The 18,253-nt window shown below is 40.5% G+C and overlaps 1 protein-coding gene across 1 annotated transcript in view; it reads right to left on the minus strand.

Annotated features, from left to right (window-relative positions):
• The window catches only part of SPPL3 (signal peptide peptidase like 3), a 47,990-nt gene extending 31,191 nt beyond the window's left edge, over positions 1–16,799 (minus strand). The window contains exon 1 of the mRNA XM_075215119.1: positions 16,533–16,799. Coding sequence (XP_075071220.1) covers positions 16,533–16,555 — 23 coding nt within the window. The 5' untranslated portion in view covers positions 16,556–16,799. The remainder of the gene's footprint in view (positions 1–16,532) is intronic.
• Between the last annotated feature and the right edge of the window lie 1,454 nt (positions 16,800–18,253).

The following is an 18,253-nucleotide window of genomic DNA, read 5'->3' on the forward strand; positions in this document are numbered from 1 at the left end:
ATTCATTGTAAGCTATCAGGAGGTTCCAGCCACCCCACAGCAAATAGGCATTACAGCAGTTCTATTAGCTACCCCAGAAATACACGAATCTGGGTGCTGCAAAGGAGATCAGTGGTGGCAGCTGAATTCTCTTACAACTATTCTGCAGTTGGTATTCGCAGTTGGTGAGTATGTCTGGTGGCAAGGTGACGCCAGTAGGAGCGGTCAGTAACAGTCGGATACTGATGGTGAGAAGGAAACAAAGATAAATTGTGCATGAAGAAGATCCCTCTGTTCCTCCTTTACCCCTACAGACAGAGTAGCGAAGCCCATCCATGCACAGTTTGCATTTGCCAGGCTAAAACCACTCGCTTTGCAGTAGCGATTAAGAAAATTCTGATGCTTGTTAACCATTTGCCAACCACTAACTGTATTTAAATGTCCCGTCAGACTTCAATACACCTATCTGAATGTGTATGTAAATGGCCTGTTAAAATAAATGAATATATGTATAAAAAAAATTGTGGGGTTCAAGAAGATCAACTCTCAGATAGTGTTGTCAAAATTCAGAAAACTCCTTATTAAAGTGAATCTTTGAATTTTTCCTATAGCATTTGGATATCTTTTAACTCCTCCAAAAAGCTAAAGCTTCATAGTGGACACATTTTCTCAGAGTTCCTGACAGCTATTACAAAGTAATGTGCTGCACTACACACATTGTGGGGGCAATAAGATTTACTTTACAAAGGCAATTAAGCAAAATTAACATGAACTGTAGCCCATCTTCTGGTAACCGTATTATCCCATATAGTACATTTCAAGCTCCAAAATGAATATCTCTGTGGACATGTATGCAGAGGGCTGTGCATCCACTTGTGGTATATTGTCTTTTATTCACTTGGCGGAGAATCCTCTGATAAATAGGACTGCTTTTTTATACCGATGACACTTCAGACAAATCCTGAACAGATTCTAAAAGTAGTTTGTTCAATTATTCTAATTACTTTGAGATCTGCAAGATACATTGCCTATACATCGAACGCAGCATAGGGAAATGTACCTCAGGCAGATGTTCAACTTTCTATGAGTACATAACATAAGGGGAGTCAGGTGGGTGCTTTCTCCAAGTATCATACAGCTAAGAAAAGGGGCAGCATTAAACCCAGGTGCTGAAAACACAGTCTGCTGTTTGTTACGCTGCAATTTCTCAATGGGAAGATATACTGGCAGAATCATCCTTGGGAAACACATTTATCTCTTGCCATTTTCACGTTCACAAACTAGCACAAGTGCCAGACCCCACTAGGCAATAACACTTCTGTAGCATTAGAGGAACACAAGTATTTACTGCCAATTTCTACACAGAAAAGCCGAATTTGACCAAGTTATTGCATTGTTTTTTTTAAACAAACTTTATTTATAGAGTACCATCCCACAAAGTATACATACAGAGTAAGAGCAAAAATAGGCCAGGATAGAGGACATTATAAATGACTGACAATTGCTATATAGCAGCCCGAGCTATTTCACAGGAGAAAATATATATATATATATAGGCAGGCCAACTACGCGATCATATGAAAGGCCCGAAATGCCGAAATGTGCGGGTATACTAAATATAGAACCACTGACAGACAGGAGTGTGAGGTGTATTTTTCTATAACACGGAGGAAGGGAGGATGGGGGATATAGGGGAGAAGGGGGGGGGGTAAGAGACTGAGACCATACATGGGGTTCCTGGTGACCAATGTTTCTTAATTTGGGGGAACTAATATCACCAACAAACCTCAGATGACGCAAACTATAAGAGGGTTGTAGTAGCTTAAGGATGAATATTGGTGTATACTGGAGGGACTATTGTGTATAAGTTATTGAACATTTTGACATATATAAATTTTGCCATATATAAAATAACATGATTGTGTTGAATGTACACACATGTTCTCCATTCTAATCTTTCTTTTAAAAAAAAAACAAAAAACATGACAACTATATAATATCAAGTTGGTTACGTAATTTCAATTATACCAATAGTTTTAACGATACATCCTCTCTTTCGCATCTCTAATAATGAATCCAAGTGTAAACATGTATATAACTAATCATTCAAAGTAGTTGGCCCATCCCAGCTCCTATAATGTTCACAGGTAAATGAAAGACTGTACAACTTAAACCTCCTTTTGCATGCCATATAACGTCTATAATAGGGCTTCTGATGGACCTTTTGTAAGCTGGAGCAACTAGTCTACATTTATAGCTAACAGGACACAGACACTTTGCCAGTTAGACCGGCACCTCCATTTTCGCATACCAACACCATAAGTTACACTGTATCAACACATCTCTATAATGGTTGCAAAAAAATACATAAAAAAAAAAAAAAAAACACCTCTTATTCTAGCATATTTCTGCAAAAGGTTTAACCAGACATGAAAGTTCACTTACCGGGAGATGCAGTCAGTTTATCCAGTGCTGTGCGGCCAATCACCAGCATGCTGGACAGTGAAAGGAAATCTTTATACTGTTCAAAACAGCCTCCTTTATACTTTTGGACCAGTCACTGCCTCCTGACCCCACACAGTTCCTCAGTTATTTACACCTTCGTGAACCACCACTTCATACAATCTATTTACTAGCCTGTAAAGCCTGGGGCATTTTCAAAGTGAATGGGCCCAGTTAACCAGATGCATCATAACTCAGAAATTTAGTTTACTAGCTGGGGTGGTTTTTGTCCAAATCTATTGAGACATAAGATCTCCTTTAATGTTATTTTATATTTTTGCCATTTACAGCACGACACAGAGGGTAGGGTGTTTGCTCTATTGTTCGACATTCCACTAAATAAAAGTTTTTTTTATTTTTTAGCTTACAGAGACGTTCCTTTTATCACATCAATGTCACCTGATGTCAGACCAGCAGATTTACACATCAAAATGCACACCCCTGACATTTTAACAGTTGCAATGCATGACGGTACCTATAGTATAATGCATATTTGTTGCTGCCGAGTTCTACTGATGTCACAGTGCTGGGATACAGATTTATTCACTTGAAACATGACAAACGGTATGAGGAACTTCAAAACTACCAAAAGTACAGTTTAGCTATGGGTACAGTTCTTTAGACATAATAAATTTGTTCACACATGCCATTAGGACAACTGTAGATAAATACAGTGAAGGACTAAGGAGTATGTGTCTTCTAATTGACAAGGAAAACATACAAAGCTACGGCAGTTGCTCATAACCTATTAAATCTCTAAGTCCAGCAAACAGGTGTTAAGTTGCCTAAAACACACTATGGATACGAGGGAAGGAAAAATCCTTTCCTGGGTCAAACTTTGCTACTTCACATGCAAGTCCCTTACCTAAACTTATGACATTTACAATTTAGAACATCGATAGGCAACCAAATACAATTCAGGAGCCGCATAGACAGCCTTCTAACCATTACCTTTAATCTCAGTGAGATTAAACGTCACGAACTATAAAAAGCAAATCTAAAATAAACAGGAAGGGGCTGGGGGCGCTGTAGGTGAAGGCTCTGAAGCCACATGTGGCCCTAGAGCTGCCTACTGCCCATTACTTAGAATGTAGCTTTACACTCCAGTTTCAGTTACTTAGCTCTAATTTTCAATCTCTTGCTCCCGTCACTAAAAGCAACATGAAAGTGATCTCTACATAGCCAGAGAGAATAAAGATAATGTGATGTAAAGATAACTGTGTGAAATAGGTTTTAACTATTGCTATTCAGCTCAGATTATGGTAGCATTTTTCAATAAATGTTCATTAAAACATGGAGGCATCCTGCTCAGTTGGATGTACATGCACTTCAACATGAGACCCAATTATCTTGAAAAATTGTTGGCTTTACCAAACAAAATCTCTCCGACTATGCAACAAACTAACATTGTTTTATTCAGCAAAATATTGAAAAGTTGTTCCATTTCATGCAAAATGCAAGAACATAGACTCACTGTAACAATATTTCCCCAGTAAAAATGAGGTACAATTTAATTAAGTACATCTGTCACCTACTATAGCGAGGGTGGACTCCATTCCTATTCGCCTTATAGAAATAGTGGTGGTTTGGGTTACAGTCACTGACTAAAGGTTTTTGCATCGAATCTACTCACTGCAGGAGTGTGAATGAATGTAAATGAGAATACACCTTAGCTGCAGACATCAAGGTATATGGAGTGCCAGGAACCTGCTTAACACAACAAATGGCAGATGTACCAAGGGCAGAACAGAACTCTCTCCCCCAAAGTAAAATAGGGAAGGGAAGAGAATAACAACCATTGCAATAAGGCTTAGTCTGCTGCCCTGTCAGTTACTAGTTTCGTTATGATCTAGCAACCAGTTGTCACAGGCAACTTCCATTCCTCATTGAGGATCAACTTCACACAAATGTGTTAACCTCAGTTGTGGGAAATATTTTGCTGCAGGCCCAACTGGCTTCTGTACTGGCACCTGAAACAGCTCATTACCCACTAACTTCTGGCAGTGTATACAGCTATTGCACCATGCTGGAGGAACGCAAAACAGCCCCCTTACATAATCCAGACTGATCCTGTTAACCAACACAAGGACCAGCCAGGACAGTGCCCTTTCATTGTACATTCATTTCAGAATGTAAGGCGATTGCATTCACCCATCACTGCCCACATGTAGCCAGCTTCTGGGGATATGGGTGGGGAGGCTGGAGGCCTTTCAGCTTTGATACCTCTTCAGTTTGAGATCATCATCTCTAAAGCTGGGTACACACTACACTGTTTTCGTCCAATCAGCTCAAACAGCCGACATGCGACCGCTCGTTCAAGAGTCGGGTCAGTGTGTGCAGTGACACGATGGTCGAAAGTCTGCCCAAATGGACGAGTATCGCCTCATTTGGTTGGTCGTACCATTTAATATTTTCGTTACAATCTCGTTTCCGCTGTGTAGTGTGTATAAACTTCCGACCGATCCACAACAGTGTGTACGAAATCAGTCATTGCTCACGACAACATGGCTGTAAAAAGTCGCTGAAGGGACGCCCACTCTTCCCTTTATCGTCCTAAACAAGGCTAGTGTGTATGCAGTCCATGGGCCGAGCGATCAGACCATCGATCGCATGTAAATTCGCTCGGCATAAAAAGTTGGTCGAAATTTCTGTAGTGTGTACCCAGCTTAAGTCTCCCACCTACATTACCTTCCAGGACTTACTCCCCAGGGTCCGATGACATCCCCAAGCTGAATTAGGCTTCAGATCCTGTTGCGGCTGGGACAGGATTAATAGAACATGTGCCTGCAGGATGTAACCACAATGTAACAATGCTGCCAGTGACCAGGCTATATAATTTATACAAACCAGATAGTGGGCATTGAAGAGTTTCCAGTGAAGCAGTCTACATAAAGAAATTAGGCAAATTCCAGATGAATGAACAGCAGAGTCGGATTATGGGCAGGGAAATGACGCCAGGGTCCCTCACAACCTAAACACTCCCCCATTAAGTGCACACTCTGGCCTTCACATGTTACGGATGTGTGTTACATGCTTTCTACAAGGAGTTCTGCGTGTTTGTGCCTGCACTTGTTCTGAGTCGTAAGCATAAATGAATAAACATTATTTACTGCATTAACTGAATTTCAAAGGTTTGAAATATATACGCCTTTCAGCAAGTTCGGACACAGTTTTATTTTAGAAACTTATTTTATACTGTGATAAGTTAAAAGTGTATCTATATGTTTTGTGAACTATAAAATATTCTTGCTATATTAAACTTTGTGAAAGTCATCGACTTTTCAAGAGACTTCCTATCCTGTCTGTAGAAATTGTGAATACAAGCAATGTTGGTTAACGCATTATATAAACACCAATATATCATGAAGGTGTTTCTCGTGGGTGTGACAGGATGGACTGCCTGTCTGCTCTTGCTGGAATCCAGCTGGGCTTACTTTGCCATAGTTCCCTTTCGTTATCCCTAACCGCAGTAGGAGGGGCTTACAAATGCTACCAGCACTGGACTCCTTACCAGCAACCAGTACTGGATTCCTTCTGGGTAACTGTCACTGCTAGGATACCCCATTGCTGGTACACCTGCGCCTATACCCGACCACTTACTATGGATCTGGGTTGCTGTAGATGGATCCCCCTGGCTAGAGCTGCTGGGAAGCGGGCGGAGCGGTGGTGCTGGGAAGCTGGGTCCAAACCTCAGACAGCCGGAAACAGATTCGATTTTGAGTCTAATCTGTAGGTCACCGGATTTTCAGCATTAGAGACATTTTCAACCCGGTCTTTGAAGCAATTGATGTTTATTTGCAGTCACACTGATTGAAAGTACCAGTGATCTGGTCAGATGGAACAAGAATGAGTATACATTTCATTGTACAAGGTCTCTTTTTATAGTTTGGACACAGCCTCACAGGGTAAGCCTGCCCAGAGGTGTTATTTTTAATATCAGGATACAAAATACGTTTCCCAAACATGGATTTACATGCAATGTAAGGCTAACAATATTTACACTACTCTGTTCTGTGCTAAAACTTGATGCTTGCATTATCTGAGATGCAGCCACACCAGACAGCCAGGTAGTGATGCCCTGCTGGGTAAAGACTTACTTAGCATTTCCTGCTATCAACAAACAGACTTCCTGTCACGGGCACTAGGAGTTCTGCCCAGGATTCACCAGCTGACTATGCTTACCAGAGGGGCGGAGTTTGCACAGCGGTCCTCTGGCAGTAGGGTGAATAGTGGAACGTATATAACAGCAGATGGAGAGAGGATGCCAATGGAATTGATGAGTCAGTGACTTGCAGCTATTCTGGTAGATGAGTCAGCGACTTGCAGCTATAGTGGAAAGGCAGGTTTTAACCACGGAGAGCAGGGTGGACGTGAGCAGGTGAAGGAAGGTAATGGAAGAGTCAGTGGTCTGCGTATAGCAAGTTGTACCACTGCTGTGAGAAGACTTGACCAGGTGCAGGTAGGTAGAGGAGGCGTCAGTGGTCTGCAGATAGAAAGTTGTACCACAGCGAGTAAGTGATGACTTGTTCAGGTGCGGATAAGTGGAGGCATGAAGAGAGTCAATAACTGTATGAAGACAATGAGAGCACGGAGGAACTTGTTCCAAACAGATATGCAGCGTTACTGCTAATAGTCTATAACGGTATGTATACCGCTGCTGAGTAGAAAGGCTTGTACAAAGCGGATATGCGGGATAACAACTGATAGTCAATCACAGGTATGCATATCACTGCTGAGTAGAGAAGCTTGTTTCAAACAGATATACAGCGTTACTGCTAATAGTCTATAGCGGGTATGGATACCGCTGCTGAGTAGAGAAGCTTGTCCTAAGCGGATATGTAAGGTAACAGCTGATAGTCAATAACAAGTAAGCATACCGCTGATGAATAGAGAAGCTTGTCCAACGAGGATATGCAGGCACAGCAGGAGCACTGAACGGCTGTAGCACGTATGGGAACCGCAGGTGAGCAGAGCAGGTAGTCCAGCAGACAGCTGAGGACACGAGCAGGATACAGGAGTCTGTAGCGGGTATGAGAACCGCTGATGAGCAGGGCAGGTAATCCAGAAGCCAGCTGAGGACACGAGCAGGATACAGGATTCAGTAGCGGGTATGGGAACCCCCGATGAGTAGAGCAGGTAATCAGCAGGAAGATGAAGATACTAGCAGGACACAGGAGACCCCTTCAGAGACTCACAGGGAATGAGACTCAAGATCAGGCAACGATATAATGAGCACAGGTGTCTTAAATAGGGAGAGGTGCCTGATCCACCAATTAGATTAAAAACAAAGGTCATAAGTTCTTGGATGCTGCGCATGCGCAGTCCATCAAGATGGCGGACGGCCGCGGCTCAGGACAGGCGCCGGCAGGAAGGCTAGAGAACCACGCACCAGTGCAGAGGCACTCACGGTCCGGTGTGTGACACTTCCTCTAGCAAAGTTACAAACCCAAATAATGACATTTCCATACAAAACACATACAAATGTAACACGATAAATGCAATTCAAATTATACATTGGTGTCTGCACCTCTGATTGAAATACATTTCTACAATAAATTATTTCTACATGATCCAGCCACAAATCAGTTATTTATAAGTGATCCAGTCCCAGTGGAGTCCCCAGAAACCTTAATCTGGCCCTGGTGAGCAACAATAAAACAGACATTGAATAAAGCATTAAACAAATGCATATAACCCAATTAGGAAATGCTTACATTCAGCTGAAAATTTAAATTAAATAAAAAATTCTCCACATAAATATTTGCTATTTCTAGAGTCCTTTTTATCAAAAAACTTGTATAGCATTCACAGCATACCCTCAATCGAATGGTGCCAGTGTATACTAAAGCTGGGTATACACTAGAGAATTTTCCACCAACTTTTTATGCCGATCAATTTTACATCCAATCGACGGTCCGATCACTCGGTCCATGGACTGCATACACAATAGCCTTGTTTTAGACGATGAAGGGAAGAGCGGACGTCCCTTTAGCGACTTTTTACAGCCATGTGGTCATGAGCAATGATTGCAATTTCGTACACACTGAAGCAACATTTGTGGGGCATGTAACGATATACCAAAGACATTAGCATAAAGGGGAAGAGCTTTCGCTATAGTTAACACCCAAAACCGCATAAAATGAGAAGGCAACACTGTCTTTATTCATTCCTATTTTTAAACCTACAATGGATACAGTAGAAGAAAAAGCAATTGCACTTTTCCTGCTTGCTGTGGCAAGAAGACTGCAGGTTACAGATATAGAAGTTTAATGGTAAACATTTTTTATTTCCTTGTTTCATAGATACCATCATCATATTCGATGAAAGTTCTGAGGGAGAAAAAAAATGTTCTAAAGCTCCACAAATATTTTAAAGAAATGAAAGGAAATATGACCAACATGAAGAAAAAAAAAATTAAAACCCTTGATAATACTTTTGTCGACATGTATATGCTGTTTGGAACTGTTGTGCCACAAACCAGTAGCACCCTTTGGGGGGAATTCAATTGTTAGCGTTAACGCTCTCAAACGAGCGCTCAAAAAATCTTAGCGTTAATACGGTAATTACTCGCGGAATTTCAGCTCGCTGCTCCCTGAGCGGCGAGCTGAAATTCCGCGAGTAAACTACCGTATTAACGCTTTTCGCGCGCAATATTACCGTATAAACGGTAATATTTTTTGAGCGCTCTTTTTTTGCGTTAACGCTAACAATTGAATATGCCCCTTTAAGTGTAATACTAATTTTTTTCCCTTGTCATATTCTACAATACAAATTTTTGTACTTTTTTTTTCCTGCAATAAAACGGTTTTATCAACACTGTGGTTTATTCTGGGTATTTTACAAATATTAGTTAATAAAGGTTAATATGACTTTATAAGTTGCATAGTTTATAAAGGTAAAAGTTTATAAAGGGTAAATATGAAAAGATTCCCAACATAAATGCAAAAGATAATCACACACGTGCTTTATACAAGTGTAATGGTCTGCAGCCAGACAGGTGCAATACACATCTATACAAAACACAAGACATTGATGTGCGGATACCGCACCACGTGGGACTGGTACAGGCATCACAAATTTACATACACACGCCCCCCAGGTCGAGGAAGTATCGGAGGATTGTCATGGATCGGTCGGAAGTTTATACACACTACACAACGGAAAGGAGATTGGAACAAAAATATTGAACAGTACGACCAACCAAATGAGGCCATAATCTTCCATTTGAGCAAACTTTCGACCATCGTGTCACTATACACACTGACCTTGTCCTTTTTGCCCCCCTCCAAAAGAAAGTTAGCTGCTCATGTATTTAGTAAATTGATCTTACAGACAAGGATGCCATGCTTTTTGATGCTGCCTGCTGCCAAATTGCACAAGGTGTGACAAAGGCAAAAATTGGCCATTACATTTGATTAACAACCCACAAATGGATGAGGTGGATGAACTGCCAGTTAATACTGCAATCCAGTCGTTCAGTTCAGCATGACAAGACAATGTAATTTAGTCTCCATGAATGCAGCAAGACTTGTTCAGATTCCAGTTGTTTGGTGTTCAGGAAGAATGGCCAGATTGCAGCATGTGCTAGACATTTAGATGGTTGCCCAACAGTACAGCCTTCAACTGCAAGGAGCTGTGATTTCCCCCGCCCCAATCACTTTCTTCATGAAATATGACTTGTCTGCTTAAACTTGACATATAGAACGATTAGTAATACAGCATGGACAATGCAGTTTTAGCTTATAGATTAGTCATCAGAAATAAATGGGTAGCTGAATTAATAGAAGGTATAAGATTTGGACTGACCACCACACAAAATTCTGTCTAACAAACATTTAGTTTACAACAAATCACTTTGTTGATCAGTGTCTGCAAAATAGTTCATCGATAAACCACAGTGAAACCTCAAATGCCTGCATGTACTAATGTAGGTCAAAATACAGCACACAATCAAAGCCTAGACAACCTCCTAACCACAATAAGGAGATGAAACTGTCATACCAGAACTATTATGATGTGTGTTTTTGAGTCAACCAGCCTCAGACAACTATGATGACAACAATTAAAGATGTGCTTAGTTAAGCCAATCTAAACAATTTCAGAATCCTCTGCCACAATACAATGAAGACTGGAAAACTGTAGCTATGGAGATTCCCAGGTAGACTATGATGTAAAGTAATATCTTAGCCACGGCCAAATTGTCAGACTAAACATTGAAAGAATCCCCTTCTCCCATCCTTCTCAGCACCCAGAAAAACAAATATGGTGCATTGATTTCCTCCATGGCCGCTCTTATTACTTCCATGATAGAAGTCATGTATTTATCTAGGTATGGGCCCCACTGGCTCTTCATCATGACAAGATTTTGGCATCTCGCCCTTGAGTCTCCATACTGACTCGTGTAGTAGATCCCAAACATCTATGCCCTCCTCCCTTGCACCAAAACGTTTTTCTGCTCCTAACCTTGGCAATATGAGTCTAATATCTATTTCCAATCCCTTTAAGATTATATGACAAAGTTATTGCTTCCTCCCTACAAGTACTGTACCCCTCCCCCACCTTTATTTTTTCGCTTTTATTTCCACTCTTTGTTTGTAAACGGTTTATAGAAATGTGTAATTTTCATTTCACATCTGCATTTGTATGGTTCCAGTTACCATGCCTGCCTTATGGTCTGCGTACACAGCTTTGAACACAAATGTATGCATCTTTACTTTTAACCTTCCAAAATAAAGAATTACAGGGAAACAAAAACCCCAAAAAACGTAAAAGGTGCTCCCAAAATTAGACAAGGACGCATATTTTGAGAAATTGACAGTTTATTGTTCGGTGTTAACATTTCTGGGTTTCTGGATTGACCAATTGCACATTAGTAAAAAAAAAAAAAAACTTTCTGCAAGGACATCAATACTAATTGGAACAAAAGTGATTGTCTGAATTTATACAAATAAAACACTATCAAGTTTTGTTAAATGCATAATGAACATTTATGATCAACTTTTAAATTGGTCTTCCACTAAACTGGGACAAATATCCTGCAGTCATTCTGCACCATCACAACCTGATTATTTAGAATGGTAAATCTGGTCAGACAGTAAGTCCCATGAACATGTGCAAGGTCAATGACTGATCTATAAGTGATTATTACCCCCAATACACTGATAAAGTAATATAGCCAATCGTCTGAAGGACTGACAATTATGTGCATAATCTTGAATTGAAGGAGTCATGGGAAAATGGATGCATGGGGCTGCCTCTGGGGCAATAAGGGGAATGTTAGTAAAATGTATCAAGTAAAGGGAAGTACACTTTAATTGTAATATATCCCATAGTTTATAATACAGCTTCACTGATTTTAAATTTAGACTTGCAAAACAATGTATTTTTCATTACTGTGTTTAAGGTTAGGCTGGAATTCAAAGCTACTGCATAAGGACTAGCATTAGAGTTAATCTCCAGCACAGGTCCTTATGCAAGTCCCTGCCCAGGCAGGGACTGATGCGAGTTCTCTGTGCAGCGCTGCGGAATTAGTGGCGCTATATAAATGAATGATGATGATGATGATGCAGTAAGTTTGCAAATAGTTGTATGAACACTCCCTCAATGTGATTAGAGGTATTACCTATAATGTCAGTCTATAGGTCGGTCCTTTCCTAGTGTGAAATAAGCTAAAAATATTTTGTTCTATATGGAATTCAAAAGCTATCAGATGAAAGTGACATGTTGCAACAATTTTAAAACATTCCAAAAAATGTATTGCATACAAGATCTTTGTCTTGAAGTTTGCCTCGTCACTGACAAAGGACAAACCTTTATATAGAAGTGCTGTTTGAAGAGGTGAGTAATAACTAATGATCTTTTAATGATGATATAAAACTAGGCCCATCTACATCTTAGCATGTCACATCAAAGCAGCAATATAAAGGCTCATTATTCATGTTTCACTTCTTAAAATCACACCCATAGACATAAAAGGGATGGGTCAAATATTTTCAAATTTTGGTTTTAAAACTGGTAAGAGAATTTTTTTTTATCAGATACCATCTTAATTATGTTCAGGGGTAAAGACTGCCATCCGGGCACTGGTTGCCCTCTGCATGAATGGGACTGTGGACACCACTTTTCACAGCACTGTGGATGGATGGATAGAAGGGAAAATGGAGATTCATTTATCTCACTGGTAAAGGCAAAGAAATACACTCAAGCACTGAACGGAGCACAAATGTTACTTGTTCCATTCTCTATAAATTAAGCACTTACAGAGGATTTTGCCTTAACCGACAGTGTGCATACTATATACATGAATGCAGGTCCATGGCAAACATTCATTCAGTGCGATCACCAAGTGATAACAGATACAGCTAGGCAGAGGGGAACTAGAGTCCCAACGCTGGTGGGTATGTACCCTTAAAGTTTCTAACCACACAGGAGGTATTTGGAGACTGTTCTACTTTGTACAAGTAGTGCTGTGTAAAGTACAAAAACACTGCCAGACAACTGTCTCTACAAGAGCCTTGCAAAGGAGCTGGTCCATGCATTTACATAACTTGCACTGTATTTTTAATGGGTCTGCCACTGACCAAGTTATAGACAACAGAATTGACCACTCAGTGATGGTCATCCAATGACAAGAGACAACCCAAATACTTCTCTCTGCTGGCGCCGCTGTGGTCTGATATGGTGGCAATGTCCGAAAATAACCACCACTTTACTGAAAGCTTTACTTGGGGGTAATCTTCCTGAGCCTTAGTCTTTACTACCTTGTAACTTCCCTGAAACCTCTAAACACAAGCAGAGACGAACAACAAATTGTGACACAAAATGTCAGATTGATTTATGTTGGAAGAACCCAGAACCACCCTGCTTACTTTCAATAGCTAACAGAACCTGCCAATAAATGTAGTATATCTTCAGAATTACAAACAATTTTGCCACACAAATTCTAATGCACCTGTATATTACATGGCAACTACAGTATTACATATTTCACCTTTTCTTAAGCCCCCACTTTTATTTATGTTCCCCTCAGTTTTTCTGTGTTTTGCTTGTTTTTTTAAAGTAATTAAAGATAAATGCTATTCTCTTCCTCCCCTTTAGGCCATCACATTTTTTTGCGACGCGATAGATTCTAAAATTGGGTACACGCTACAAGTTTTTCACCCAAATATCGTGCCAAACACACAATGAATTATTGTTAGGTCCGATATTGCATTAGTGTGTACGCTCCAACAATCATATTTTATCGTACCAATGTACATCGTATAGTTTCATTTTATTTTATAACTGGACTAAAAAAATCTCGATAAAACAATGTCGGGCAAATTCTGCAGTGTGTATCCACTCATGACCAGCAGTGTAGGCATATCTCCATAGAGTTTACAGTTAGTATTTTCAGTAGATGGTTTTGACAGATGAAGAGCACAGATCTGAAGGCAAATCGTGTAAAATCATCTAATCGGCATGCTGATCGGGACTTTCAGTCGTTGGTAAAATCGTTAACGATATCTCATTGGGAGAAATTTTCTGTAGTGTGTACCCAGCCTTAAGTGTTGTGAGATTTCTATTTGTATCTAATATGTTTATTACTCATCTCATTGATGTAACCTCCCCCACTTTGTTTCTGTACCCCACCTATTTTACTCATGTGTAATATACTTCAGATATCAATTTAAAAAAAAAAAAAAAAAAAGAAATAGGGGGAAAGGGGGTTTTAAACAACCAATTGTGTACTTGGGAAACCAATTGGGTACAAAGGGAAAACCCGCTACAGAAATAAGTAACAACTATGTTTAACAACATGTAAGCTCAACTATGATGACTTTCCCTTAATAAAGGGAAAATATTGCATTACACACAGATATCACGAAGTATATACTATTAATGATCATGGTAAGAAGTTTAACCACTATACTGAATCATCACAACAGTCACACACAATTTAAGTGTAAAAATAAGACGTGTCAGAAAGAACCATTAACACTGACTACCAGCAACTGTTGTATATAATTTTAGGTCCTTAAAATGGTATAAGGCTCATTACCCAATGGTAATAAGGAAATGCGGGTAACACTCCAGGCCTGATTCATCAAGCCATGCATTTGCCAATTTTGAGCAGGTTATACACAAAATCACTCTGCGCATGTCCAGAACCGAAACATATGCCAGTGAACGCATCCATGACCGCCCCCCCCCCAATCTTTGTACGCGGAGGACAGTTATACAGCCTATGATTTTGCGGCTATAGTAAATGTACAGTGCCAAACTCAAGCGCACGCAGCCACATCCAAAGCAAGCTCTGGGCATGGCAAAGTTAGTAATTTTTATGTGCATCTCTTGCTCCAGGTACATGACTAGCCTAAGTTCTGAGTATTAGTGATGACAGTCTCGTATGCATGCTATAACATGTGTCTGCAATCAGGAGCAACTGTAAAAACTGACTATATGTTGAGTAGACATTAAGATCACCCTAATAAGTGCATTGCATGAGAAAAAAAAAAATAAGAAAACACTTAGCATGAATGCATATATTATTGACAGGTGACATTAATTTAATTTGTTTTTCTTCTGTGCGTTCTTTTGCAAATTTATATTCCACATATTCATCAGCGCACGTGTCTTCAGATGGGTCCCATGATGAACTTGTGAGTACGCAGAGATAAAATACGTACTCTGATACAAACGCACATTGCGCTCAGAATACGTTCCTCAATGAATCAGGCCGTCCATGTCAAATGTGAATGCATTGTACCTTGCACTTGCTGTCAGGTAGGGATCAGGATCAACACAAGTTAATAAAACAGCAGTGCAAATGAAGTGTTCTCTGTACCCACTAAAATGCTTTAACGCAAAAGTGTGAATATTTAATATCAGTGGGTAAGTTACTTAAAAAAAAAAATTATGCTGCCGACAAACAAGTACAAAAAAAAAAAACATTGTGGATATGTACTATGCAACACTAAATTACAACTGAAATACAACAATATTTTCATCTTTTGCAAATGTTTTGTATTCTGGACGAAAAAGAGGAAGCTACGACAACTTTTTTTATCATACAAAATAGAAGCAAAAAAAAAACAAAAACAGCTCGAGAATATTATGACCAGCCTAAAAATCTCTTTAAATGTCACGCAATTTTTTGGGGGGGGGGACAAATTACCATGAGTAGTAACAGCCTTTTTTTAAAAAAGTAAATAAAAATAAATAAACCGGAGCACATACATGTTTTGGGAGAATCATATTTGCTTGTGATTTGATAAGTTTAGTTATTCCCAAACAGTGCTCATTGCCATCCTGAGAACCCAGGATGTAGCATGGAACTTTCATACCAGCCTGGATTGTCATCTGTTTTACAGTATATAAGATGTTTTGTATTGTGAAACTACTGTTTATTTTAATCTGTAATCTGTTATTTCCCACTTACTGCGGCTACTTAACAGTCCTTTACATACTATAAAAAAAAAAAAAAAACACAGCAATCTACTCAAGTTTAATTGGGGACTTCTCCCAAATGAGGGTTCGGGGCATACATCAATCATTACCATATCTAGAGAAGCACCTGAGAAATGGTAGGGAGGATTTCAGGCCGTGCATTGTTGGACATCAATTTGTACATGACTTAATTACACAAACAAAAACAGGGAATTTACAGATAGACATCACCCATCTCACCCATGGCTGAGACCACTGTGCCACATCCAGCACGACCAGCAGGTACAATGTAACAATACTCATTGTACAGTGAGCTTCATACGCCATCCTCCCCACAAAGCCCTCACCCTACAGGCCAGTCTGCCCACCGCATCCGCCCGTTGTCCACACTCATGCTGGAGGTACCTGGGGTCCGGACTCCAACCATCACACAACGACCGCTGTGTACTCCCACTACGCTCCTGCCCATCACCCCCAGCCCTCATCAGCCCTCCGTGCTATTCCCTCCGGGGCACACACAAAGCACGGCAAGCGGACCCCCATCCCTCCCCCAGACAGGGCGCCCCACCACCATCACCAGCACCACTACAACACCCACATCCCTCCCCAGCAGCCCCGCTCACCACGAATAGGTCTGCTCGGCCATGGCGGCGTCTCCTCCAGGGGGGTCAGGGCTCCGGCCCAGTGTTTGTCAGCGGCGGTTCTGCAGCTTCGCACACAGCATGGCGGCGCGACTTTAGTGTGCAGATGTACTATGATCCCGGGGGGGTAGGCCCATGGCAGACGAGAAAACAGAAGCAACGAGCACCGGACTTGCACTGACGGAGAGACCGCGGCTGCGCGTTCAGGACTTGCAAGCACGACGCGCGACCCCGATACGCTCTTTGAGAGTGCGCGCTCACGCGATACGCAGATCAGTCACGTGTTCGGAGTGGGCGTGGTTCCATGATAAACTCACTATCCATTACGTCACTCAGAGGGACACACAGCCAGTGCTACAGACAGTCACCATAGTATTTGGTGTATGGTACCATCTACTGTAACTTATTGCGGAGAGTATAGTCACCTCAGAGTCCTGTGGTCGTATAAGAAGTACCAGGCCAAAAGCAGGCTTTTAGACAGACCCCCAAGGTGACTTCTAATAGCGATATTAATTTACAGTACATGTTCATTATACCTTATAATACATACGTTTTACTTTAGGTTGGTTATTTAACTCACAACTCTACCCTGACAGACTGACACACAGACCAGTAATGACTGACTGACACACACAAAGGGGCATATTCAATTGTCCGCGTTACTCGGAAAAGTAACGCAATATGCGCACTATTACCATCATTACGGTAATAGTGCGCGTAATTACCGTTATTACGGTACCTTTAACGGCAGCTTTCAGAACTTCCCCAGCAAATTCAGGACAGTTGGCAGTCTGTCCTGCTCTTTCTTACCTGTTCTTGTCACTTTCTCTACTTGTTGCTGCTGGTGGGTTTAACTCAGTTGGTGCTTGTCTGAATCCTGGAATGTTGGGGGCCTTTTTTGGAAAAAAAATGGGTACATACAATTTAGAAAACTCCAACCAGCCCAGGCGTTAAATCAAAAGCACCCATGTTTAATAAGTAGGCCTCCCTCCAGCCACAACATTAAAATAATAGTAATAGTATTCAAATTTGATAAATAGATCTAGGCCTGATTCATTAAGGATCTTAACTTGAGAAATTTCTTATTTCATGTCCCTGGACAAAACCATGTTACAATGCAAGGGGTGCGAATTAGTATTCTGTTAAGTTAAATACGGACTGTTTTTTCATGTAGCACACAAATACTTGATAGCTTATTTGTACACTGAAATTTAAAGTTGATATTTGTGTGATACATGAAAAAACAGGCAGTATTTAACTTATGTGAAAAACAGAATACTAATTTGCACCCCTTGCATTGTAACATGGTTTTGTCCAGGAGACTGAAATAAGAAGTTTCTCAAGTTAAGATCCTTAATGAATCAGGCCCTAGGTTCCCTCCAACCTACCTTGACATTAAATTAATAGTATCCCCATTTAATAAATAAACCTATATCCCTCTCTCCAAACAGTCCCAGCAATAAATTAATAGCATTTACGTTCAATATAACCATTTCCCACAACTATCCCCAGTATTAAATATTTCATATTCACATTTCATAAATATCCCTCCTCCCCAGACTCAGCCCCACATTCAATCAATAGCCCCAAACCACCCCAGCTTTAAATTTTAATGGTCCCATTACTCCATCTTAATACACCCTCCTCTTAAATTAAATAGCTTCACCAATAAATTAAACTGCTACGCCATCATCCCACAAGTA

Source organism: Mixophyes fleayi, chromosome 1 (assembly GCF_038048845.1).
Source record: "Mixophyes fleayi isolate aMixFle1 chromosome 1, aMixFle1.hap1, whole genome shotgun sequence".
NCBI classification, from domain to species: Eukaryota; Metazoa; Chordata; class Amphibia; order Anura; family Limnodynastidae; genus Mixophyes; species Mixophyes fleayi.